This window comes from Pavona decussata, unplaced genomic scaffold (assembly GCF_977016875.1).
Source record: "Pavona decussata unplaced genomic scaffold, jaPavDecu1.1 SCAFFOLD_258, whole genome shotgun sequence".
Taxonomy (NCBI): domain Eukaryota; kingdom Metazoa; phylum Cnidaria; class Anthozoa; order Scleractinia; family Agariciidae; genus Pavona; species Pavona decussata.
In genome coordinates this window covers 560,203-585,455 of record NW_028145661.1, presented here as the reverse complement: position 1 = coordinate 585,455, position 25,253 = coordinate 560,203, and the positions used below count along the sequence as shown (strand labels likewise).

General features: G+C 39.6%; 2 protein-coding genes across 3 annotated transcripts; one reads left to right on the top strand and one right to left on the bottom strand.

Annotated features, from left to right (window-relative positions):
• Window positions 1-16,662, top strand: LOC146456334 (uncharacterized). Its single transcript, XM_085093270.1, has 6 exons — window positions 1-167; window positions 11,828-11,962; window positions 12,933-13,040; window positions 13,901-14,119; window positions 14,754-14,901; window positions 15,620-16,662. Exons 1-6 carry the CDS (start codon window positions 1-3, stop codon window positions 15,686-15,688), a joined length of 846 nt encoding a protein of 281 aa, XP_084949396.1. The 3' UTR covers window positions 15,689-16,662.
• Window positions 15,808-24,865, bottom strand: LOC146456333 (uncharacterized). 2 transcript variants are annotated; one of them, XR_014858831.1, is made up of 7 exons: window positions 24,562-24,865; window positions 19,717-19,857; window positions 19,095-19,202; window positions 18,219-18,437; window positions 17,707-17,854; window positions 16,543-16,661; window positions 15,808-15,955 (listed from the first exon to the last, which is right to left on the bottom strand). XR_014858831.1 is itself a non-coding variant. In XM_085093269.1 (6 exons), exons 1-6 carry the CDS (start codon window positions 24,831-24,833, stop codon window positions 16,593-16,595), a joined length of 957 nt encoding a protein of 318 aa, XP_084949395.1. In that variant the 5' UTR covers window positions 24,834-24,864; the 3' UTR covers window positions 16,541-16,592. The 2 variants fall into 2 exon arrangements, 1 of the variants encoding a protein (XP_084949395.1); XM_085093269.1 differs by lacking the exon at window positions 15,808-15,955 and having other exon boundaries at window positions 16,541-16,661; window positions 24,562-24,864.
• Window positions 24,866-25,253: the final 388 nt, after the last annotated feature.

Sequence of the window (25,253 nt, the reverse complement as noted above, 5' to 3'; positions counted from 1 at the left end):
ATGGAAGGAGAAGGCCTTCTCAAAACTGCTTGCTTAAACGATGGCCATAAAATGCCAATGTTTGGCCTTGGAGTATGGAATAACTTCACTGTAGGAGAAGCTCTAAAGACTACCAAGTTTGCTTTACAGAATGGATACCGCATGATCGATACCGCTACATACTATCAGTGAGTATGACACAGTGTAAGCCTGGATTGATATCACGGTTTCTCGCTTGTGTGTTATATGCTAGCAGAGGAACTTTGGTCCAGTCATAACCGTGCGAGTTTAACCCTTTGACCCCCTGAATTTTTTAGTAATTTTTGCTAAAAATTGACATGGACAGAGAAAATAGCTAATAAAAGCTTAGGTTTTCATCCAAACCATACATAACCATATATTTGTAGATCTAGAAAGTAGATGAGATTAACATTTTGAAAATGTAAACATTATGTTGTTAATTATTAACTAGTCTGGTTAGTCATTCAAAATGTTCGCCAAAAAAGAAGAAATATCACATCTGCTGTCTTGGGTCCTAGTTTATTACCTTCCATGCAAGCTTCTGATGTTCAACTATCAGACTCAGAGTATAATAAATCACTTGAATAATATATCAGCTACAACAATCAGCAACCGTTTTCATTCTTGGATCACACTTCATCTGAAAACAGCTTGTCAAAAAATATAGTTGTACTGATATCAACCTCAAAGGCATGAGTCGGTCCATGGTTGGAGCCTGAAAATTGCGGTCAGTTTGTATTGTATAACTGAAATTTAAAACGCTCTGATTCAGATTTAGAGTTTTCTCTTCATCTCTATGGCGTTTGTTGCCAAACTTGTTTCTATCTTAATATTTGTCCATTTTTGCACGTGCGTGAGATGTTGCTCTCTTGATGCTTCCACAGTATTTACATTTTCGGACTCTCCTGGGGAAGAATAATTGGCGGTTTTGTACTCGGAACTATTTTCCTATGAAACATTGCTAATGTCGGGTCTTTCCAACACAATTCAATGAATTTCCTCCATGTCTGAGTAGAAGGACGCCATTTTTAAATCACCAGCTAACATCTATAAACAATGCTTCGAAAAAAATTGAAAATCCCCCCCCCCCCCGAAAGTTGTTTCTCGCAATAGTAGAGGAGGTCTGGGACGTAGAATGTGCCTTTGGCCCCTTTTCGTGGGGCAAAATGTACACCATATATGTAAGTGTGCCTTAGGGCATCCGTTCAGGGGTCAAAGAGTTAAGGACGATGCCTACGTTTGTTACTGCGCATACATTCTGTGCATCTTGAGCTACTCGGGTTGCCTATGGGTGGTGCCTACCAATAAAGGGATAGTTTTGCGTGGTTTAAAACTAGGCAGAAAGCAGAACTTAGCAAGTACTCTAGCTTTTTAAAAAGAAACTTCGGGTTAATCATGCGTTTTTCAGAGATAAGAAAGCTTCAATTTGGAAAAAAATGCCATACATTTCCTTGTATTTTACTGTTTTTTAGAATGACTGTTGTATCTCTAAAAAATGCGTGGTTACCGCCAATTTTCTTTTTGGATTTTAACAGTTCTTGCTAAGATCTGCTTTCCCAGCATAGTCATAAACAAAACAAAAAAAAGCTCAAAGGTCAAACAATATTTTACCTTCAGCAAGTCAAGAAGGGCTAATTTGAATGTTGAGTGGGCATATTCATGCATATGTATTGTCCAATTGAAAGCACAAATTTCATCAAAGAGAAAAGTCTGGGAAGGGCTTTGAATTTTGTCTCAATGTGTCTCAATTTATTTTGCAAGCATATACAAGCATACATATAGTGTAATCCATACATTTAAGGTAAATAAAATAAATAATTCAATGTCATGGGAAATTCAGGGTTGAATTACTGAAATAATGAATTGCTAATCAGGATGAACATTTTAAATAAAGAATGCTAATGATCATTAAATTTTATAATTTACAAAACGTTCATCCAAATTAACATAGAGAGCCAAAAAAAGAAACAAACCAACAAATTGCAATAAAAAATACTTCCTTTATAGTGGAAATGCACTTAGCTATCCAAAGCTAGTTTACAGGCATTCCACTCAGAAATAACGGGAAACAAATAATAATCAAATCGAACATAATATGTTAAAAATCCCAACTGGCAGGAGGCAAACCAGCTGGCTATTTACAAGCATGGCTGAGGCGAGACTAATGAACCTGGGACCTCCGGATTTCAAGTCGGACGCCCTTACCACTGGGCCATACCACCTCCTTAAATGAAGGCTTAATTAATGGAAGTTTGGGTGGACTTGGGGACACTTCCTCAAGCATTTTTCTCTCTTCTTCCATAGTTTTAACCCTACAGATTTATCAATGAAAACAACAATATGCAAGATTCCACTCAGCCCCATACAATAGTTATGTATACTTTAGTTTTTGTGACTCAAACTCTGTTCATACTTGTTCTTTATGTAAGAGGGTTAGTATGACAGTGATGTATGTATAATTACTGAGTAAAGTGTCTGTGTGGAAATCTTTCTGAAAATGCCTTTTAGCTGGTGCCATCTTGGAGTACAATATTCCAGGCTGCTTGGTGTTCTGGTCTCATCAGATCCCAAATACATATCATTTGCACAACAAAAGTTCACCAACCTTTGTTATTTTTGCTGCTTTTATTTGGCATTTTTCAATCAATTATATTTCAAATCAGAAAAAAATCACTTAGCCATACTATAGAAAGGAAATACTCTGGGGACAGTTATTGAAGCTGTTCAAAACACCCACAGCACATGTTTTATCAAGTCTAAAAATTCTAGCCTTCATGCTCGTTTTTTAAACTTCATAAAACACTGCTGTTTGTGTTTGAAACAATGATGATGATGATAATCAGTCTTGGTCATTCCAGTAATCTTTGGTGCATTGGGTACAGTCTCGGGAGGATTTGGTAAATGGTTAAAGCCGCTGGGCATGCCCTACAACATGGAGCGAGTGTGTTTGCTGGGGACCACCAGAGTTCCAAGAAAACTGCAAGACACTTTGTATTAATGACAGTAAAGGAAAGAACAGAACATGCAAAGGATCCTACTCAGTATAAGTAGCAACCTTGGTTTGTGTTGATTGGTGCGTTTCGATCCTCTCTTAGGCCTAAGAGAGGATCGAAACGCACCAATCAACACAAACCAAGGTGCTACTTATACTGTCACGCAATCAGTCGACACCATCGCCTGATGAAGACCAGCAGTATAGCGGTCGAAACGTCGCGATCCACATCTTTGTGACTCAATCGTGAGACAAACGATTAACTCATCTATCATTTTAAACCACGATGACAAACACCTTTCATAATATTGACCTGAAATATGGGCGCACAGCCCTAAGGTTGATTCGTCGACACGAGCGTTGCTCACGCAAGCTCGCGCGATATGCTAACCACCTCACCTTTCTCATAAGGTGCGTAAGGAACCACGTTGTTCCTAGAGACCTTCGGGTCCGTTCGCCAGTTCCAACCAAAGGCGGTCACAGAGTAGCCGAACTAGCATCCTTGACATTGCTAAGAGAGAGAATCAGACTAGCTCAGAGGGCTAAGGGAAATGCGATGCAAGATAGCCACTCTACAGCGAAGAGTATAACAGCCACTCTTTCGCCTAAAGATGCTTCTGAGATACTTGAAAAGATCAGTTGCAACACAAAACGACTGTTTAATAAGACCAGAGACAGACAGAAACGAAAGTTCGATAACCTGTTGATCGAGAAACAGTCTTCTGTTTCAACGACAAGAACACCTCATGTTGACAGAACACCCCAAGTTGACAAATCCAAATGGGTTATCAACTTATCCTCCAGGTCCTTAAGCGACGCTGAGGTATCTTTACTACAGAAAGGGTTAAATTTTGCTGTAACACCTACAAGCATCCCAGCCACTGAGATAGTTGCCAAGGTTGAATCTGCAATAAGACCACTTGACGCAGAACAGGCAGACACTGTCAGGAGAAACGTAAACTCTATCCTCCAGAAGACTAAGCCTCCTGAACCTAATATCACCAGGGAGATGAAACAAGCTCTCAAAGGTTTAAAAGAGGATAAGAACATTATGATTCTCCCGGCAGACAAAGGTCGTGCCAGTGTAGTGCTAGACAAAAACACCTATGACGATAAACTGAAAACACTGATTGAGAAGGGTCCATACCGACTTCTTAATAAAGACCCAACGGACCGTACACCCGTAGGGTTAAAGAGGCTATTCACATAAGACTTCACCCTGACAACATCAATAGGGATAATGGAATTGAAATTCCGGAAGCGTGGATGCCCACGATCAAACAACACAGCAGCCGATCGGTACCAAGGCGGACGGCCGAGGGAACAATTTCTAGTCTGAACGACGAGGATCGAAATCCTCCTATCAACAACAGCCTAAGAGAGGATCGAAACGCACCAATCAACACAAACCAAGGTGCTACTTATACTGTCACGCAATCAGTCGACACCATCGCCTGATGAAGACCAGCAGTATAGCGGTCGAAACGTCGCGATCCACATCTTTGTGACTCAATCGTGAGACAAACGATTAACTCATCTATCAATAATGCTAATAGTAGTAATAGTAATAATAAGATAGTTAAATATAAATTATATAATTATAATTATAAATGTATATATAATTTTTTATATATACAGTTGATATTTGAAAAAACTTTTTATAATGATGATGATGGTGGTGATGATAATAATAATAATTTATTCGAATGCATATGCCATACATGATATATTTGAAAAGGAGGACCACGAGGTTAGCCCTATGTGAAGGTTCCCTTACTAAATATATCACTCATGTCCAATATACACAAACGGATACGAATCGTCAAAACGCCCTCACCAATCGTACCATTGGTAAAAGATTACGATTTGTCAAAGACGCCTTACGATTCGTACCATTGGAACGAATGGTAAGCTCCTCATTCGATCGGAATTCCATTGGTGAAATGCATCTCATTAACACTTGTAAGCCGTGCAAAAACGAATGGTCGATTGGTACCATTGGTACCATTGGTACAAATGGAAAAGTACTCAGTCGATTGGTTACGATTCGTACCATTGGAACGAATGGAAAGCTCCTCAGTCGATCGGTATACCATTTGTAAACTGCATCACATTAACTGGCTTGTGAGCCATGCGAAAACGAATGGTCGATTGGTACCATTGGTACCATTGGTACAAACGGAAAAGTAGTCAGTCGATTGGTTTTGATTCGTACCATTGGAACAAATGGTAAGCTCCTCAGTCGATCGGTATACCATTTGTAAACTGCATCTCATTAACTGACTTGTAAGCCATGCGAAAACGAATGGTCGATTGGTACCATTGGTACCATTGGTACAAATGGAAAAGTAGTCAGTCGATTGGTTCACCATTGGAATCTGGATCTCAAGACAAACGTCATGACTTGAATCTTCCTTGATATTAAGCGAAATACCTCGTTCTTTAATGCATGAGCCGAAACAACATGAAACGAGCGCACTACACATGAATCTACCTCGTTCCTAAATCCACGAGCCAAAACAAGCATGCTACACATCAATATATCTCCTTCTTTAATGCACGATGGGCCAAAACAAGCGCGCTACACAAGAAGATTCCTCGTTCTTTAATCGATGAGCCAAAACAAGCGCGCTGCACATGAATATACCTCGTTCTTTAATCCATAAGCCAAAACAAGCGCGCTACACATGAATATACCTCGTTCTTTAATCCATTAACCGAAACAAGCGCGCTACGCATGAATATAACTCGTTCTTTAATCCATGAATTGAAACAAGCGCTCTACACAGAATATAACTCGTTGCTTTATCCATTAACCGAAAACCGAGCGCGCTACGCATGAATATAACTCGTTCTTTAATCCGTGAACCGAAACAAGCGCGATACGCCTGAATACAACTTGTTCTTTAATCAAGTTAATCGAGTTATATTCATGCGTAACGCGCTTGTTTTGGTTCATGGATTAAAGATGGATTGAGATGCAGATTCCAATGGTTAACCAATCGACTGAATACTTTTCCATTTGTACCATTGGTACCAATGGTACCAATCGACCATTCGTTCAAGTTTCAAACGGCTTACATGTGTTAATGATATGCATTTCACCAATGGTGTACCAATTGAATGCCAAATCACTCTATTGGTACCAATCATACCATTGGTACCAATGGACGAACGGAATCCCACTGTGCTCGAACCGAACCGTAGCAAAAATAGTCTAAGTCCCCTTAATGCGATACAATTCACCAATGGTGTACCAATGGAATGCAAAGTCACTCTATTGGTACCAATCGTACCATTGGTACCAATGGACGAACGGAATCCCACTGTGCTCAAACCGAACCGTAGCAAAAATAGTCTAAGTCCCATTAATGAGATCCAATTCACCAATGGTGTACCAATAGAATGCCAAGTCACTCTTTTGGTACCAATCGCACCATTGGTACCAATGGACGAACGGAATCCAGCTGTACTCAAACCGAACCGTAGCGAGAATAGTCTAAGTCCCCTTAATGAGATGCAATTCACCAATGGTGTTCCAATGGAATGCCAAGTCATTCTATTGGTACCAATCGTACCATTGGTACCAATGGACGAACGGAATCCCCCTGTACTCAAACCGAACCGTAACGAAAATAGTTCAAGTCCCCTTAATGAGATGCAATTCACCAATGGTGTACCAATAGACGAACGGAATCCAGCTGAACTCGAACCGAACCGTAGCAAAAATAGTCTAAGTCCCCTTAATGAGATGCAATTCACCAATGGTGTACCAATAGAATGCCAAGTCACTCTATTGGTACCAATCGCACCATTGGTACCAATGGACGAACGGAATCCAGCTGTACTCAAACCGAACTGTAGCGAAAATAGTTTAAGTCCCCTTAATGAGATGCAATTCACCAATGGTGTTCCAATGGAATGCCAAGTCACTCTACTGGTACCAATCGTACCATTGGTACCAATGGACGAACGGAATCCAGCTGTACTCAAACCGAACCGTAGTGAAAATAGCCTAAGTCCCGTTAATGAGATGCAATTTACCAATGGTGTTCCAATGGAATGCCAAGTCATTCTATTGGTACCAATCGTACCATTGGTACCAATGGACGAACGGAATCCAGCTGTACTCAAACCGAACTGTAGCAAAAATAGTCTAAGTCCCCTTAATGAGATGCAATTCACCAATGGTGTTCCAATGGAATGCCAAGTCACTCTATTGGTACCAATCGTACCATTGGTACCAATAGACGAACGGAGTCCAGCTGTACTCAAACCGAACCGTAGTGAAAATAGTCTAAGTCCCCTTAATGAGATGCCATTCACCAATGGTATACCAATGGAATGCCAAGTCATTCTATTGGTACCAATCGTACCATTGGTACCAATGGACGAACGGAATCCAGCTGTACTCAAACCGAACTGTAGTGAAAATAGTCTAAGTCCCCTTAATGAGATGCAATTCAGCAATGGTGTTCCAATGGAATCCAAGTCATTCCATTGGTACCAATCGTACCATTGCTACCAATGGACGAACGGAATCCAGCTGTACTCGAACCGAACAGTAGCGAAAATAGTCTAAGTCCCCTTAATGAGATGCAATTCACCAATGGTGTACCAATGGAATGCAAAGTCACTCTATTAGTACCAATCGTACCATTGGTACCAATGGACGAACGGAATCCAGCTGTACTCAAACCGAACTGAGCAAAAATAGTCTAAGTCCCCTTAATGAGATGCAATTCACCAATGGTGAACCAAGCCAAGTCACTCTATTGGTACCAATCGCACGATTGGTACCAATGGACGAACGGAATCCAGCTGTACTCAAACGGAACCGTAGCGAAAATAGTCTAAGTCCCCTTAATGAGATGCCATTCACCAATGGTGTTCCAATGGAATGCCAAGTCATTCTATTGGTACCAATCGTACCATTGGTACCAATGGACGAACGGAATCCAGCTGTACTCAAACCGAACCGTAGTGAAAATAGTTTAAGTCCCCTTAATGAGATGCAATTCACCAATGGTGTACCAATGGAATGCCAATCCATTCCATCGGATTCCGTTTGTGTGTATTGGACAACACTCAAATATATAAACTAAATTTACAAAATATACCTGCGCCATAACAAAGAGTTGAGGCTCTGAACAAAAACAGACTAGACAACAGGCACACAATAGTCCTGGTATGTAGAAAGACCTTACATAACAAGGACTTCAACCAGGTTGAGTCTGAAGTGTTCAACCTGTCCTGCGGATTATCCCACAAAAAGGCCCCAAATGGTGGTCTTGGTGTCAGGTGTTGCAATTTTGTTCAATCTGTAGCAAATGATGCAGGTCCTTCAGAATTTTCTGAAGTTCCTTTCAAAGAACCTTAACAGGATCAGCTAGTACACCTGTAGTTTAGAATGATGCTTTTAAAATACCATCTCTTTTAAAGTGCCTATGAAGCGAAAATTGTCTTTAGGTAGTTATAAAATTTACCCTTTTAAACATGCGATTTCAAAGTTTGAGATTGCTGGGGTAAAAATTGCCGATATTGTGAGCGCTCAAAGTTAGACTATTTTGCCCTCAAAAATGGTATTCGAATCGCGCGGCCAAAATGCCAGGTGACAATAACTTCTGACGTCACGTTGGTGCCAAAAATTGCAATTCATCATGGCGGAAGAGAAGAAAGATAAGCGACAGCGAGGCGGATATTAAAGAGAGTTGCCAGAATCGATCGTTCACAGATTCGCTAGTCATGTTTTATTCTTTCTACAATCCTTTTTGGCGGCAAGAACAGAATGAGAGTAAACAAACTTTTGGCACCATCGTGACGTCACAACTTGGAATTCAGCATAAAACTCGACCTAGTCCTCTGACCATTTTTGAGAGCAAAATAGCCCAATTTTCAGCCTTCGTAAAATCCGCAATTTTTACCCCAGCACTCTGAAACTTCGGAATCATATATTTCAAAGTGCAAATTTTATAACTACACAAAAACAATTTTCGCTTCTTAGGCACCTTAACGAGTGTTTGGGTTCGTCCATTGCTACAGTCATTGTTATTTATAATTCATAATTCCTTAAATAACAAGGACCAGGTCATGTCAGATTCAGGATCCAATTTAAGTTGCTGCTCATCACATTTAAAGCTATTCATGGTATGGCACCCGACTACATCAAGGACCTTATAGTTGTGAGGACACCATCTAAGTATGGCTTAAGATCCTATGGGTGGTGCCTACAGGGATATTTTTGCACAGTTTAAAACTATGCAGAGAAAGCAGAACTTACAAGTGCTGTTGGTATCCAAAAAGAAAATCAGTCAATCCCAGTTGTACCCATTCCCCCCCCCCCCCACCCCGGCATAGTGGGGTATTTTCCCACACTTTCCATCCAGGGGGTCAAGCATTAGCCTACCACCCAATTAACCTTGGGTATTTGACCATCTGGCTTTTTTCACCATGCAGCATTGTCACTTCTTTTAATGACTAATTTATCTCCAAATACAGTAAGTTTCTTATTGAATAATATCTACCTATACATACATATGCAGAATGACCTATTTTTACATCTACTGGAAACAAGACCTATCACCGGCTAGGACTAAATTTGGCCAGAATTTATTGGAAGTAAGATAAGAAACGAAGAAAATAAAACATTTTTGAGCCACTACCCGATAAAAATTTATAATCGATGAAAATCGACAATCACAAATTTCTTTAGCATAGTTGTTCATTGATTATCAATGTCAATCAATTAATTCACATCGATTGATCCCTGATTGATTTTCTGATCATCGATTTCATCTATTGTTCATGTCCTGCATTAATTAATAAAATATATAAGGAGGTGTATAATGACTCATCATCCAAGCATTTGGGTGACTTTTGGGGGATAGACCGAGCATTTTAGTGGAAAAGAAAATGGAGCATTAAGTTGGAGGATTTTAGTGAGGAATCAAAAGCATAATGTTCAAAAGCCTATTCAAGGGCTTTGAATCCCCTGATAAAGACATAACCTGGTCCCGGCCCTTGTTATTTAAGAAACAAGACGCATATGTGCGTGAACTTGGGCTTCATTCCTGGTATATCCAGCTGTAAACGCCAGAAAGTTGACATGATAAAATCTCAGTTGTCATTTGTCGATTGTTTTACAGCATAGTACAAGCACTTATATTGTAAACAATGTATATTCCTGGTCTAAATTGTACCCTCTGTCCGTTTTTTACGCCCGGTCTGTAGACTGCGTTTTACACTGACCGTTTAAGTAATAAATTTTAGAATCGAATACAGGTTCTGACAGTAAAATCCGAGCTTTCAACCTATCTGTGCATCTATCTGGCCAACAGGATTTAGCAAAGTGGGCAGGGATATCTTGTGTTGGCTTCATCCCCCCCTCGCAAAAGTTTTTGTTTTTTGAAATAAGGGAATTCTGATTGAAATTGGTGTTTCGTGGGAATTTCTTTTTGTCAGTATCTTTCACCCATTAATCGATGAAATTTGTCCTCGCGTCACATCGGCGAAATTTGATCCGTCTCCAGTGCATGCGTTTGTTTACGCAAGATTACGCAGTTGTCACGTTTTGGCAATTAAAATAGAGAGAAAAACAGACAGAATGCTTTCCCAAAGGAAAAATTTATTGAGAATAGTCTTTGTTTACGCCTAAGAAAGAAACGCTTATAATTCTAAATGCGAGACGAGAGACGCGAAAGCGATTTGAAGGAACTATCAGTCCATTTCGAAGCGAATTTATCAACCCGTGCGTGGCACGTTTTTCAAATTTTCGCTAAAACTGTTCAGAATATAAAGAATCGGTCAATTAGAATAGTATTTCAGTACAAATTCACGATCAAACCTGTAATTTTTCAGCCGTTGAATTCCCAGAAGTACTAAAAAATTTAGTAGAAAGTCCGTGGCCTGAATAAGGATTTGAGATGTCCGCGCTCCGCTAACTCGTCGCCTGGATAAAACAACAATTTGTGCTCGAAGCACAGTTTCTTCGCCGTTATTTCTCGGATTTCCGCTATCGAAACTGTTGAGTATTCCCAAGTAGTTCTTCTTTCGATGTACCATTTCGAAAAGTTGTGTTTTCCTTCGGAAAACGCGAAAATCGTCGACTAAAAAATAGCCGACCCATGCAAACCCATGCAGCGACAAGATTACCTGCGCATGCGTTTTAAGGCCCAGACGGCGATTTGTGACTGAATGTGGAAAACAAAAACAAAAAAAAAAAAGGGCAATTTCAACTTGGTCTCCCTGTGGGAAGCCCAAGTAATTATGAAACGGTCGGTATAAAATGCAGACTGGGTATTAAATGCAGACTAGGTATAAAATGCAGATTGCAGACTGCAGACTGGGTATAAAATGTAGACTGACACCAAAACCGTCTCTTCGTCAAATATATTTTGAATTTTCAGCTAACGCTGGTGTCACGTAAATCGCCTCTCCGAGATCATCTCCCGGGAAATTGACATTGAAAATAGCGGGAGATTCGAGAAACACCCTTAAAATTATCGGGTACTTACCGGGACACTTACCGGGCCCGATAAGTTACCGGGACTTTCGAGAAACGGCCTCCTGGTCTTCTTCTTCTTCTTCTTCTTCTTCTTCTTCTTCTTCTTCTTCTTCGTCTTCTTCTTCTTCTTCTTCTTCTACTACTACTATTTCTCGCGAGCGATTTGAGTGTTTGCCGTAGAGATCACATTGGCGTCGCGCTTAGCTGATTTCTCATGTAAATCGGTCGCAAGTAAACTCTCTTCGGGGATGTTGGGGAGGGGAGGGCAGGAGAGAGGCGAGCTTGCATGAAGTGATTTTATTTTAAAAAGTTATTCGAATTGTTTTGAACAGAAATGAACATGAAGTTGGTCGAGGAATCAAGGAATCGGGAGTGAAACGAGAAGATATTTTTGTGGTGACGAAGTTACCAGGGGCAGGTCATGGATACGAGGAATGTTTGAAGGCTTTCGATACAAGTCTTAAGAAGTAGGTTTATTAATAAATGTAGGAGTGATAATTAACAATTATTCCACGAGCGCGCGTTGGATATGAGATGATAGATAGCCAACGAGGCGCGTAGCGCCGAGTTGGCTATAATCATTTCATATCCAACAAGCGCGAGTGGAATAATTGTTTTATTAAAAACAATCAAGAAATAATGCTACAATTTGAAAATTTCGCTTTGCAAGAACAATTAGAAGACAATTTAATGGTCTCTATTTCTCGGGTATGGTATAATTGCTCATATACCATGGCCGCTAAGCCAATCAAATCGCTCGAATTGCATTATACAATGATCCAGTTTTTAATAATAGCAGTTATTCAATACGAATTACTAAATGGACCGTATTTATTATTATATAATCTCAGTTCCATTCAGATCTCATCCTTCAAACGTTATAAAGGCTTTAAGGGGTAGACACCTTTTGATGCGTAGCAAATTAATGAACACTTTATATGAGTTTCTCTTTATTTTTGCACTAGACGGCCCGTGATGCAAACCTTGTTCTAGGTTAAGCTGGAGTTTTTTTTCCTTTTCTTCACTTTCCGAAACCCCCAACGGCTTTGGCTCGGTCAACACAGCAATTGTGCGGGACATCCGGTTTTCTTTCGGTTGAGGAGAGAACGTGACGTAAAGGGAAAACAAAATCATGACTTTTCCGTTTTCCACGTCTGTTCTACAGTTGCTGTTACTTTGTTGTCACGTGATATTTTGATAGTCTCAAACACACTGGTGCAGTTGCACCCACATGGGAGCAAACAGACCCAGAGTTCAATGCGTACATCCGCAACTGTGACAGCTGTGGTCCATATCGGTGAGGAATGCTATAAAGGCGTGTAGGTTTTAACATAACATTATTGAGATAACAACCAAATTGCTGCATTAGCAAGAGTTAGTTTTCAAAGTACATAATCGAAGCCTTGTGTGATAAGTGAACTTGTTTTTTCATTGCAGGCTTGATGTAGGCTATATTGATTTGTTTCTCATCCACTCTCCTACCGCGGGAAAAAATGTTGACTCCTACAAAGCCATGATGAAACTCAAGCAACAAGGGCTTATACGGTATATATGTGTGTTATCTTATAATTTAGCAAGAGGTTTTAGGATAATAAAAGCCTTATTGCGCGTGTTTCAAGGTCTCGGGAAAATAAGTAAGCCTTCGAACGGCTGACATGTCTTATTAACGATCACGAAGCAATACTAAAATGTCAGGTAAGAGTTGAGAACTGCCACGCCAAAGCGAAGACCAATCCTTATTGAGTAGTGAGCTGTGATTGTAGTTGGTTTTAGGCAGGTTGTTAGGCAGAGATCCACTTGAAAATCAACCTCGTCCCCAGTGTCCTCGCGAAATTCAAAATGTCGGGGGTAGGGGGGGGGGGGGGAAGCTCACGCTCCACAAATCGTGGAATACTTTACTATACTTCTTCTTCTTCTTCTTCTTCTTCTTCTTCTTCTTCTTCTTCTTCCTCCTCCTCCTCCTCTTCTTCTTCTTCTTCTTCTTCTTTTTGGCGACTAAACATGGTAAACAGCCATAGCGTTATAAGTCCTCTCGATTAGTACAGAATAACGTTTCGAAATCAAGCAAATTGTTCTCCAGGAAGACTAAAGGCCTGAGAAAAATTTGGATTGTATGGAAAATTCCTGAACCGGGGAAAGAGAAATAGTAGTGTTTCTTTTTCGAAAAGGTTTTAATCTATGTAATTCCAATCCAGTTTTGTCGATTTTTTTTGGGCAAATAGAAGGCATCGTGCTTCTTAAGTCTCGTCGCAGCCGTTCTTAGTGTCGTCACGCAGGAGCGTTGCGTGACGACACTAAGAACGTCTGCGTAGGAGACTATCGTGCTTCGGCTGTTGCTTATGTTAGTTGGTCTTGAGGGACTCATATTTTGACTAAACTCTAACCAAGCATTTCGAAACTCATAGGTCAATCGGCGTCTCCAACTTCGGCGTGGATCACCTTAAAGAGATGGAGAAAGCGGTCCTTCCGACTCCAGCTGTCAATCAAATAGAGCTGAATCCTTATTGGCGCTTAGAAGACATTGTGAGCTACTGTAAAGTAAAAGGAATTGCCGTAATGGGTTACAGTCCAATATTTCGCGGCAAGAAAAACGAAGATCCTATTCTGATCGAAATGGCTAGTAGGTAAGTGAAATAATGAAGTAGCCAAACCCTGATGCGTTTGGTTTTCCTTCAAGGATTGTCTTCAAATGTCTCTGAATGTTCCTCGGTAATCTCCGTGCGCTTTCTTGCGAGCCTGTAACCCAAAGGATGATGGTAATTGAGGGCGAATAATTGTTTAAATTAAAAGAATTGAAAAAATTCGAAAAAAAGTACACGATAGTCAAATTGGACACGATTCAAATAGCGTTAACGGATTACAATGTGCGAAACAATCTGTAGGTCTGTGAAAACACTAACGTAAACTAAAACAATTGGTGAAGATTAACTACATAACCCATGCGTCCCTGCAATACCAGCGGAGCATCAATCAATCAATCAATCCAGCTTTAACAAACTCGAGTTCCTGAGGGACATCGAATCCATAACCTTTCGCATACCAACCTCGTTTCCAGGCCTTTTCCCTCCAACCTCGTTTCCAGGGGTTAAAGGGAAAAGCCCTGGTAACGTGGTTGTCCGCAGTCGGATGCTCTAACGTACTACTGAGCGACTCATATGGGTCATACAATAAACGTCAAAAGGATCGTGTTCGGTGGTAATGAGAGTATTCAAGAATCAGCGCCACGATAAAAACCCCCCACTTTTTTTAATTCTATAGATACAACAAATCGGTACCGCAGCTTCTGATCCGTTGGAGTGTACAGAAAAACTACATTACTATTCCAAAGTCAGGAAAGCTGGAACGGATTCAACAAAATGCCGACGTTTTTGACTTCGCTGTCAGCGACGAGGACATGAAAACACTGGTAGGTATTTTACGGAGTCTTTGTGCCGATACAACTAATGAGAATTGCGTGAGTTAGACCTAGGATTCAAACGGATGTTATCACAGGCTCGCTGCTTTGTCACTGTGTTCTATTTCAGACTACAGTGACTCTGCCTATAATGCTAATACAACTACAACTAATTAGAATTATGTGTGTCAGACAAGGTTTTAAACGGATCTTGTCACAGGCTCGCTGCTTTGTCACGATGTTCTATTTCAGACTACAGTGACTCTGCCTATACTATCTTGTACCTATCGATGCCTATCTTGTTTCTTTTATTTTAAATCGTCCTCAAAATGCGAAGGGACGGTGGTTTTGTTTCTATGGAGAAACGTCTTACTTAAACGTTAAAGATGTAGACTACGAGGAGTGAGTTATTTTTCTCCGAGATAGTAAAGCGAGCGACACATGTAATTTTTGTTTGCGTTCGCGTATTTGGCTAACTCTGCTATCCCAGTGAAAAATAAGACTACTCGATGTCTAGCCCATCAACAATTGATGGGGGAGGGGAGCCGTCTTCCTCCGCTTTTAAGCAAGAAGCAGTGGGCTACGTCTCTCTGTGTAAATGACAGAGGCTTTTGCTCCTTGAACAAGCCTTCGTGCAAACCACGTCGCTGAAATTATTTTGGTATTAGTGGTAGACGTAGCAATATACGTAACTGTAACATTTTTACTTTTTTTAAAATTTTACAAACAGGATACAATGCCAAGAGAGCAATGCTGTGCTACATTACGAGATATAACAAACTGCCCTTGGAAAGGATAACGATAACAATGAATTTGTTCCCGGTTAAATTTACTGAATAATAGTTTTTACCCATAAAAATACTATGTAATTAATAAAAGGACAATACATCGAGATATTTCCAATAGCGTGCAAATCCACTTTAGTATGCCACGTTTCCTGTATTCTTCCAACGGTTAACACTGAGGTTAAAATAGCCCATATCCCAGAAGTTCCCGTACAGCGGAAACCTTGTAAATGTTGTGACGTTTAATCCCCTACAGAAAGTTTTTAAGGATTATTTTTAAACTGGACCGATTTAAACTTGTTGTTTAAAACGCGCCACTAATACTACGCAGCTGATTCACATTCGGGAACTTAAGCAACTACGACGGCGACGGCAACGTGCATGCCACAAAACAAAAGGTTTAATGAGCAAAAGCAATCGCTCTGCACGTACGTCATATGTTTTTGTACATTTCTTTGCCGTCATCAGCAAAACAACAACGTGAAATGACAAAATTCAAGGTTTTGTGGAGAACGTCAGCACACGACGGTGAATTTTTCATTCCCCTTCCTTACGTGACCGCCGTTTCTATCAATTTAGTTCTCGTATCCTTTGGCCACATTGTACAAGTTTTAATGTAGTGGAATAATCGCGAAGTAGTGCTAGCGCGAACTTCTATTTTCAAGTGACGTTTTCGTTGGCGTTGCGCCGTCGTCGTTACTTACGTTCCCTAATTCAGCAGTCAGCCACACGCAGGGTCAACCAGTGCCCTACTCCCGGAAGTGAAAACAACGTGTATGAACTCTCTAGCTTCTAACACTAATGACAAATTTCCTTCAAGCACTTTAGTTACACGAAAGCAAAGCAAAATTGATTAACTTCCGGACACTTAATTGAAAAATGTTCCATGGTGTGAAGGCTTTCTGATTTAATTAAAATTTATCCTCTCCAAGGTGCTCCTGTCACATTAGCCAAACCGGCGGCACACTGTTCCGTGGGCATGTTATTCTGCAACATGAATTAATAAAGTTAACAGTGCCCATGAAGTATTTTCATATCTAAAATTATAAAAATTATGGTCACTTCGCATAATGTTGCCGCGATCGTTTGAAGCCAATAACGCTGGAGTCAACAACAGTGTCCCCAAATCCCCGTCTCTGTCACTTAACCCCATCCCCACCCTCTTCAACCTGGATATGATCGGCGACGTTCTAAAACGCATTGCCAAAACCTTCGAGGAGACGGGAAGAGTAGCTTATCTTGATGTAACTGGAATGATTTATGCTATTCAAATGAAATCTTTAATGCTCAGCAACCCACGCAATCGAGAGTTTCAACCCAACACCATCGTGTGATTTCATCACAAGCAAGCTAGTATAAGCTTATCATGATTCCTAATGCTGTTTTCTGGAGTAAAAGATTACCACCTGCCGTCCGGTTAGCTCAGTTGGTAGAGTACCGGACTACCGTGCGGGAGGTCGTGGGTTCAAACCCGGCCGGACCATCACTCAGGGTCTTCAAATAACTAAGGTGTTGTGATGCTAAGGTGAAAGTGCTGCCTTTGTAATGACATCTGCAAATGGTTAGACTTTCTAGTCTTCTCGGATAAGGACGATAAACCGTAGGCCCCGTCTCACAACCCTTGTTCGTAAATAACTCTGTGGGACGTTAAGAACCCACTCACTGTTCGCAAGTAGGGGACGTAGTTCCCGGTGTTGTGGTCTGGTCTTTGTGTGTATATTCTCATGGTTGGGTGGGTAAATGCTCGGAGATATAAGCTGCATAAGTTACTCTTAAATCGGAACTTTCTAATGACGTTTTACTGACTTTGACACTATTGCATTTAGAATTCTTAACCTTTCGTTGATCTTGAAAAAAAATAACAAAAAAACTGTTTCTGCCTGATTTTTCCTGAACCATAGTAAGCCTGAATACAGTATAAATGATTAAACCTTGACCTTGAGTTTTTCCACGTAGCTTGCAAGGTTTAATAGAGTGATAACATTGGCCAAAGTCTCTGCTCTTTGGCCGTATTTATGTATTTATCACTTACCAAAATGTTCATATCTTCTTCACTGAGGACAAAGTCAAACACATCAGCATTTTCTAAAATTCTTTCTTTTCTACTTGACTTTGGAATGGTTATGTAATTTTTTTGTACACTCCAGCGAATAAGAACTTGCGGAACTGTCTTCTTGTACCTAGAGATAAAAGAGAATATTAGAAAATGGCGAGACATTTTACCTGAGGAAGGGGTAATTTGTATAGTAATTTGGATACAGGAATTTTTGAGTACAGCTTGATTATTACATGTACATTTTCCTCTTACAACCAGGTGCAAACAGGCCTATTCCGCGATGGTGCTATTTTCATCTTAAACACTAGAGGTTTCTTTTTTCTCTTTTAAATTGTGAAATTTCAGTAGGATTTAAATAGCAATCGCCCGAATTTACCTTATTTTGTCACAGAAGTGCAGTTGAGGAGAGGCTTGCATGAGATACTAAACTTTTGACCCACTGGGTAGGTTATTCTTTATCTCACTAAAGATGACAAAAAGTGTCTTACCTTGTTGCCATTTCAATTAATATTGGATCATCATTTTTCTGGCCACGAAATAATGGACAGTAACCCATTGGTGCAATTCCCTTTTCTTTACAATAGTTCACAATATCATCCAGTCGCCAATAAGGATTGAGCTCAATTTGATTGACAGCTGGAGAGGGAAGCCCTGCTTTCTCCATCTCCTTTAAGTGATGAACACCAAAGTTGGACACTCCAACAGATCTTTAAGGAAAAACAAGAACGTTTACAGAATCAGTTACAGCTGTACATGTATGATGGTTTGTATCTTTCACTCACTGCTCTTTGCAACGCATTGTAGGTAAATTTATTGTCTTGTGTCACTTAATGTACTTTTGCGAAAAAGTTGCCCAAAAACGTGAAAACACTTCCTTATTTTGAGCAAGACTTGCAATACAGACCGTAAAAACGCAGTTAATGGAGCACAATGAGATTAGGTTTCTTGAATGAATTTTCATTGACCATTTCAAGTAAACATCTGGCATTTAAAGCTTTTCTGTCGTTCTGCTTGCTCTAATTTTTAGCACACTACAGCAGTTAATTGGAGAAAGTTAGCCCCATATTCCCCCGAAGTTTGACCATGCATATTTGATAAATCCAAAAACAGCCTAAAATTTCACCCTCTAGTCCCTGAACCTCTAGGGAAATTTTTTTTTTTTTTTTTTTTTTTTTGGGGGGGGGGGGTATGTAATATTTACTCCTTGTTGCTTCACACGCCTGAACCACTGATCTTTGATAATACTAAGAGAATAATAAAGGAAACAGGTAATACATGATCAAACATTTGAACCTACACGGTATTTAGTTCATAAGGTAAGTGATAGAGTTCTCAAACAGTGCAGCCTCAGTGGCGGTAGTCACCTTATCAGTCCTTGCTCCTTGAGCTTCAGCATGGCTTTATATGAATCAATATTTTTTCCAGGAGCAGGGGTATGAATGAGGTATAAGTCAACATAACCAGTGTCAAGCCTGCAAAAAGACAGAACATAAAATTACACTGTATACTACATTTTTCAACAGTACTGCATGGCATGTTTCACTTTAATATAGGTTAAAAAGAAACTCTAGACAAGACCAGCAACAATCAGAACCACTTGCATTTTGCCACTTCCATTTTTTATAAATGCAGTTTGACTATTGACTGGTTCACTTATTGTGATGTTTGTACCTGACCTGTTGTAAGACCAACAGGTGCATGTATACACATGTATGTACATGTGCATGTAGTTTAGATTTGGTTTATAGTTAACAACACTCGGAAAATGAAAACTATTTCACTGTTCATTAGGATAGCCCAAAAGCTACATAAATGTGGTTAGTGGTTTTTCACACAGCATTTCCTTGTAAAAATAAATAAATAAATAAATAAATAAATAAATAAATACATTACTGGCACCCTTACAATTCCGTCTTTACAAGTAGACTAATTGTACATGTTTCCCTTTACTAGATCTACATCCTGTTCTGACAGCTACGTACTCACTTTTTAAAACTTTCATGAAATGCTTGTATACACTGATCATATCCATGGCCACCAGACCAACTTGCAAGTTTTGTCACCACAAATATATCTTCCCGTTTAATGCCTGATTCCTTGATTGCTTGTCCAACTTCAGCTTCATTTCTGAGACATTAAATTAAAAATCTTTCTTTCAGTAAGAACATAAAGTTCTTTATATTTTCAACTTGGGATGATGAGGCTGGTTGGGCCCCTATCAATACAGTGATGCTAATATGCCGAGAAAAATATTAAAATATTAAGACATATAAAAAAAACATACATGATCAATTAATGACTAACATTCTAACTATATCAATAAATGAAACAATAAACAGTCCTAAGTCTTAAGATTATTACCGGTACAGTGAATCATAGAAAACTGCACATCACGAATTAAGCTCTCTTACAGAGCTTTAAATTACATTGCAAAACAACACTCATTAGAAGTGCTTGATAAGTAAACCTTTGTGAAAGCTACATGTGTGTTTACAATGCACCTACATGTATAAAATGGAATTTCATCTAACAGTGCTAAGACATGATATTAGTAAAATACCTTCATGCTGAAAAAGCATAATTATAGCAAATAGTTTTCATGTTAAGGATCCTAGGCACATAATGTTCTTTGCAAACCTCAACAAAAAATATCTGCCATTTTCTCTTAAATAAAAATTCAAGTCCATAGTTAGTTTAAATCAAGCTACACGATCCTCCCTAAAATTGCCTGCTCTGGTCTCAATTCACCGTCAACACCCTCTTAATTTATCAGAAGAGTGGTTTTATTTCATGGATTTTTTGTGTGCCCTTTATGATTTTTCATGCAAAATTTGTGACACAATCTTGGGATTGTAATGATCACTTTATCACTCTGGTTTGCATTGTGACTCAAGCAAAGAGTTGAGCTACATGTAATGTCGTATGAATCACTTTGAAGGACTTTCAGGGTTGGGCCAATCTCCACATTTGTCAATCACATTAGCTTTGAGCATTGTACTCAGACTATGTGCTTGCACTGGTCACCATCTTGAATAAAGATGTGAACGCTGTTGAGAATTGTGCATGTTGGCAGTGGTCCTTCTTGGTTACATGTATCTTGTATATGTCAAGGAGAAGATATTCCATAGTTGGAATGGCTTGTAGAACACATTTGCTCATGTTTTACTCCATATTTAGCATGTTACAAAGTATCAGTCAGGATGCTTCCAGTGGATTATGTGCAAACTTGTGTATGTATGTATACATGTATGTATTTATTTACTTACTTACTTATTTATTTATTTTATTCATTTGCTACTCAGTATACAATTTTCAGTAGGAGGTAATAGTAGCATAACAAAATAGTGACAAAATACAATTTAAACGAAAAGTAACATAACTAGAAAAATTATTTGGGCTAACTTAAACTCTGAAAAGGAAAGGAAGGTCTGAGCGATGTATAGGCTTACCAGACAGAAAATGATATGGGAAAATTGCTTTCTTTGTTCTCTTGAGTACAAAGAAAATTTGAAAATATTTGAAAAATTTGAAAATATCCTATTTGAAAATAGGAGTACATGTAGGATTTGGTAAAACAGACAGTATGCTGAAAAAATGTTCAAAAATTCTGAGGAGTAACCCTGGGATTCCTTCTCTGTAATGCAGTTGGAAAGAATTCTGCACTTCCCCACATATTAAATATACACACACGACAGTGCGTCTGTTATATACATGTACTAACCCTCAAGCAAACATCAAGCATCATTCAATAGAGTATGAGCCAGAAAATGTACATTATACATATATATTACATTAAGTATTTAATTTTTATGGTGACTAATATACAGCTGATGGAAATACCGCATCGAAATAAAGTTATCATACAGTGTATGGTATTGTAATGCATCAGTCAATTCCAGCTGCACCCATTCAACCCCCCCCCCCCACCCCCACCCTTCTCCGGGTGCAATAGTGCATTTTCCCACATTGTCCATCCTGAGGGTACCCCAGGGTATTTGAGTCAACATCTGGCTTTTTTCACCATACAGCATTGTCACTTCTTTTAATGACCAATTTATTTCCAAATACAGTAAGTTTCTTATTGAAAACATCTAGATAGGACATCTAAAACTATACACTGCAGCCGTACACTGTTACTATAGCACTAAATTTGGCCTGAATTAGCTTATATTTTAATGAAAGTCCGACGAGAAACAAAGAAAATAAAACATTTTTGAGCCACTATTCCAGGGCATCTGAATAACTAGTTTGTACGGGCCGTGGGGCATTTGCCAGTTTATTTTCAAAAAAATCTTAACTCGAGGGAGGGAGGGAGGGAGGGGGGCACTGTTGGAATTGACTGATGCATAATTTAATAATAATCTTTATTGAAATGACTTAAATTCATATAAAAAAATATGGTTTCAAAAAGGATCTCAAATATTTGTATGAGGTTGTGTGAAAATCTTGACCTACACCACAGGCAGCCCAAGTGCACGTCACTAGAGAGCATGTAATAATTAATTACTAGACAAGTGGGTATGATGACCTTTGAGTGCAAGCAGCCATTGAGAATTAAAACGCACTATAAGACTTTCTATGGGAAATAAAATACTGTCAATTATGAAGTTTAAAAAACGCTAAATTCAACTTTCATTCAATAAAACAAATAAAACTGCCAAGTTCGCAGCGTCATTAGACAGCGTGTGATAATTAATAACTAGTGAGACGATGACCTTTGAGTGTAAGCAGTATTGGGTTACGGGCAGCCGTTGAGAATTTGAACACATAATAAGACTTTGTATGGGAAATAAAATACCGACGATTTTTACGCTTAAAAAAACGCTAAATTTCACTTTCATTCAATAAAATGAATAAAACTGACTCACCTCTGGTGTATCCTTGTGAATTTTGTAGCCTATTTCACCGTTTCGAGCGTTCTTTGAAATCACTGTCATTCCCCTCATAAGACGGAGACAAGGCAGCACACTAAGATTTCGATCATAAGCTCGCATAGTCCGCTCAGAGGCGGTTTGCTCCTCGAATTTCCATCCCAGCCGCGATTTTTTTATGCAAAGCTTGCACTCAAAGGTCATCATGCCCACCAGTAATTAATTATTACACGCTCTCTAGTGAATCGAACTTGGGCTGCCTGTGCCTACACCAAAATGAACATACAGTATCCTACCAGACTGGATGATTATATCATGCAAACACCATACTTAAGGTCTATATGAACGTAAACAACACTCCATCCATGTACAGAGTTTACTCGTTGCATGAGTCAAGTTCGAGTCACGAGTCAAGTTCAAGTCAGGTTTTGTTTCTTCTGTTATCTTTTCCCTTTTGCTTGGTTTTCGTCTTTATCAAAGGCTGTGATTGTGATTCTTGCTTTCATAATGATGTGCCAACTGATGTTCAGAGCATTATTGTCAGCGTGATCGTGAGAATTCATTGTTGGTAGCAAATTAACCACAGTCCTCATTCATTCTCGCCATCTATAATTTTCCTGAAAAGGTTTGTCCAATGTTGTTGGTGACTATTAAGCTTCAGTCACTAATAATGCCTTGTGAAACCCACTTGTTAGGAAAATTAAAAATTCCCTTGGCTGTCTACATTCTACATTTTGCCCGCAAAGGGTATAGATTCTATTCTGTGTTATCCTGGGTGTCCTCTGGACGCAACAAGATGGCGCTTGAGTCAGGCAGGTTTAATAAATACTTCATCACCGTCAGTTTTCTTAGCCGTGGAAATCGGATCTCTGCTTCAGGTGTATGCAGCTACAGGTCTTAATCCTCCTAGGAAATTTATAAACACTAACGGATGTTGTATATCTTTCCACAGTAGGAGTGAATCACTGATCGATAACGAAAACTGTTGCAAATCTGAAAGTTATTTTTTTTCCGTTTATCACAAGCACGTCATAATATAAAAGAGAATAACAACCAGAAGACATAAGAAGAAGAAGAAGAAAAAAGAGAAAAATTAAAGTTGGACCTTAACTCAAACTTGGCTTGTGACTCGAACTTGACTCGTGACTTGAGCTTGACTTGTGCTATGAGTTAACTCTCCGTGTACATGTATCTTTAGTGAGGCAATGTGAAAGTAATAAACTGCAAAGTATTTGGGCTATATAGGTACATGCCGCGAAATAGGGTATGGCTTTTGAGGTTCTCAGTCCTTAAATAGGGTATCATTAATTTTTTTCCTCATTTAGCAACGTGTTCCTGGATTAGTCCTTAGACAGGGTACCTAAATTGTATCAGTTAAATTGAAGCTTGTAAGCGCTACGTTTTACGAAAAAGAAATGGCTTTTTAAAACTGACGTGTTCGCTAAAGTATTAGAAAAGCGATTTACATAGAGATTTGTGTTTATCTGTGCACATTAGCCTTTGTTTGGGTCCCTTGAATAGGGTGTAATTTTTCGCGTTCAGTCCTTAAAAAAAGGTATCCGTTTCCCTTCCTTTACCCTCACTCATCCCCAGTCGTCCCCTTACTTGTACCCTGACTTGTCCCCAGTCGTCTTCATACAGCCCGCAGCAAAGGGAAGTGCGCACGAAGCGGGGAGAGATGGGTACCGACAAAGGGAGTGCAAGGTGCGATGGGATCAACCCCTGCTGCCCCACCTCACGCTTCCCTTTGCAGGCAAGCTGTATGAAGACGACTGGGGACAAGTCAGCTTAAATGGGTTCAGGGTTCGAGAACCTTCGCGGCACACCCCTGTCGAAAAGTTTCGGGAGAACCCCCCCGGGAATACATTGTACTTTCTGTTTATCGTAGGAAGACACTAAAGCTATCCTAGTTTACAAGCACTCCAGCCAAATAATTGAAAAAATTAAACATCACACTCACCCGTAAAATGCTGCAGTATCAATCATGCGGTATCCATTCTGCAAAGCGAACTTTACCGCTTGTTTGCAGTCTTCATCCAAAGCCCTGTACACTCCAAGACCGAACAAAGGCATTTTGTAGCCATCGTTTAACATCACTGTTCTTGCCATACCTTCTCCTTCGAAACTCATCGTTGCGAAGTTCTTTGACGCTCGGAGATCAAGGCTAAAATGTCTAAGCTGTGCTTTTCTTGCAGAATCTCGGAGCAGGCGAAGAAGACAAGTAACAGGCATTCCTACTGCCCGAGGTTTGGCCGACGAATAGGGAACTGGGTACTAGTCATGAGGTATTCCGCTGGCCAAACAGAAAGGGGCTCGGAAAAATGTAAAATGACATTTTTTCGCAATTTACATATATAGTTTTTTTTTATTTTCAAATAGGCCATTTCCGAGTTGCTGAGAACCTCACTATGAAAGCGAGGCTAAGTGCAAAACTTTTCATATGAAAATTAGTTTTGTTTGCATATGAATGAAAACTAATTTTCATAACAAAAACTTTGGACTTACCCTTGCTTTCATTATGAGGTTCAAAGTAATTCGGAAATGGTCTATTTTATGGAACATCTTGCACACTAACATTATCAACCGCCAATCAGTGCGCGCCGTGTAGTTTTTGTGGTTTTGCTATTTACTGGGTACGATTCACATACCCTG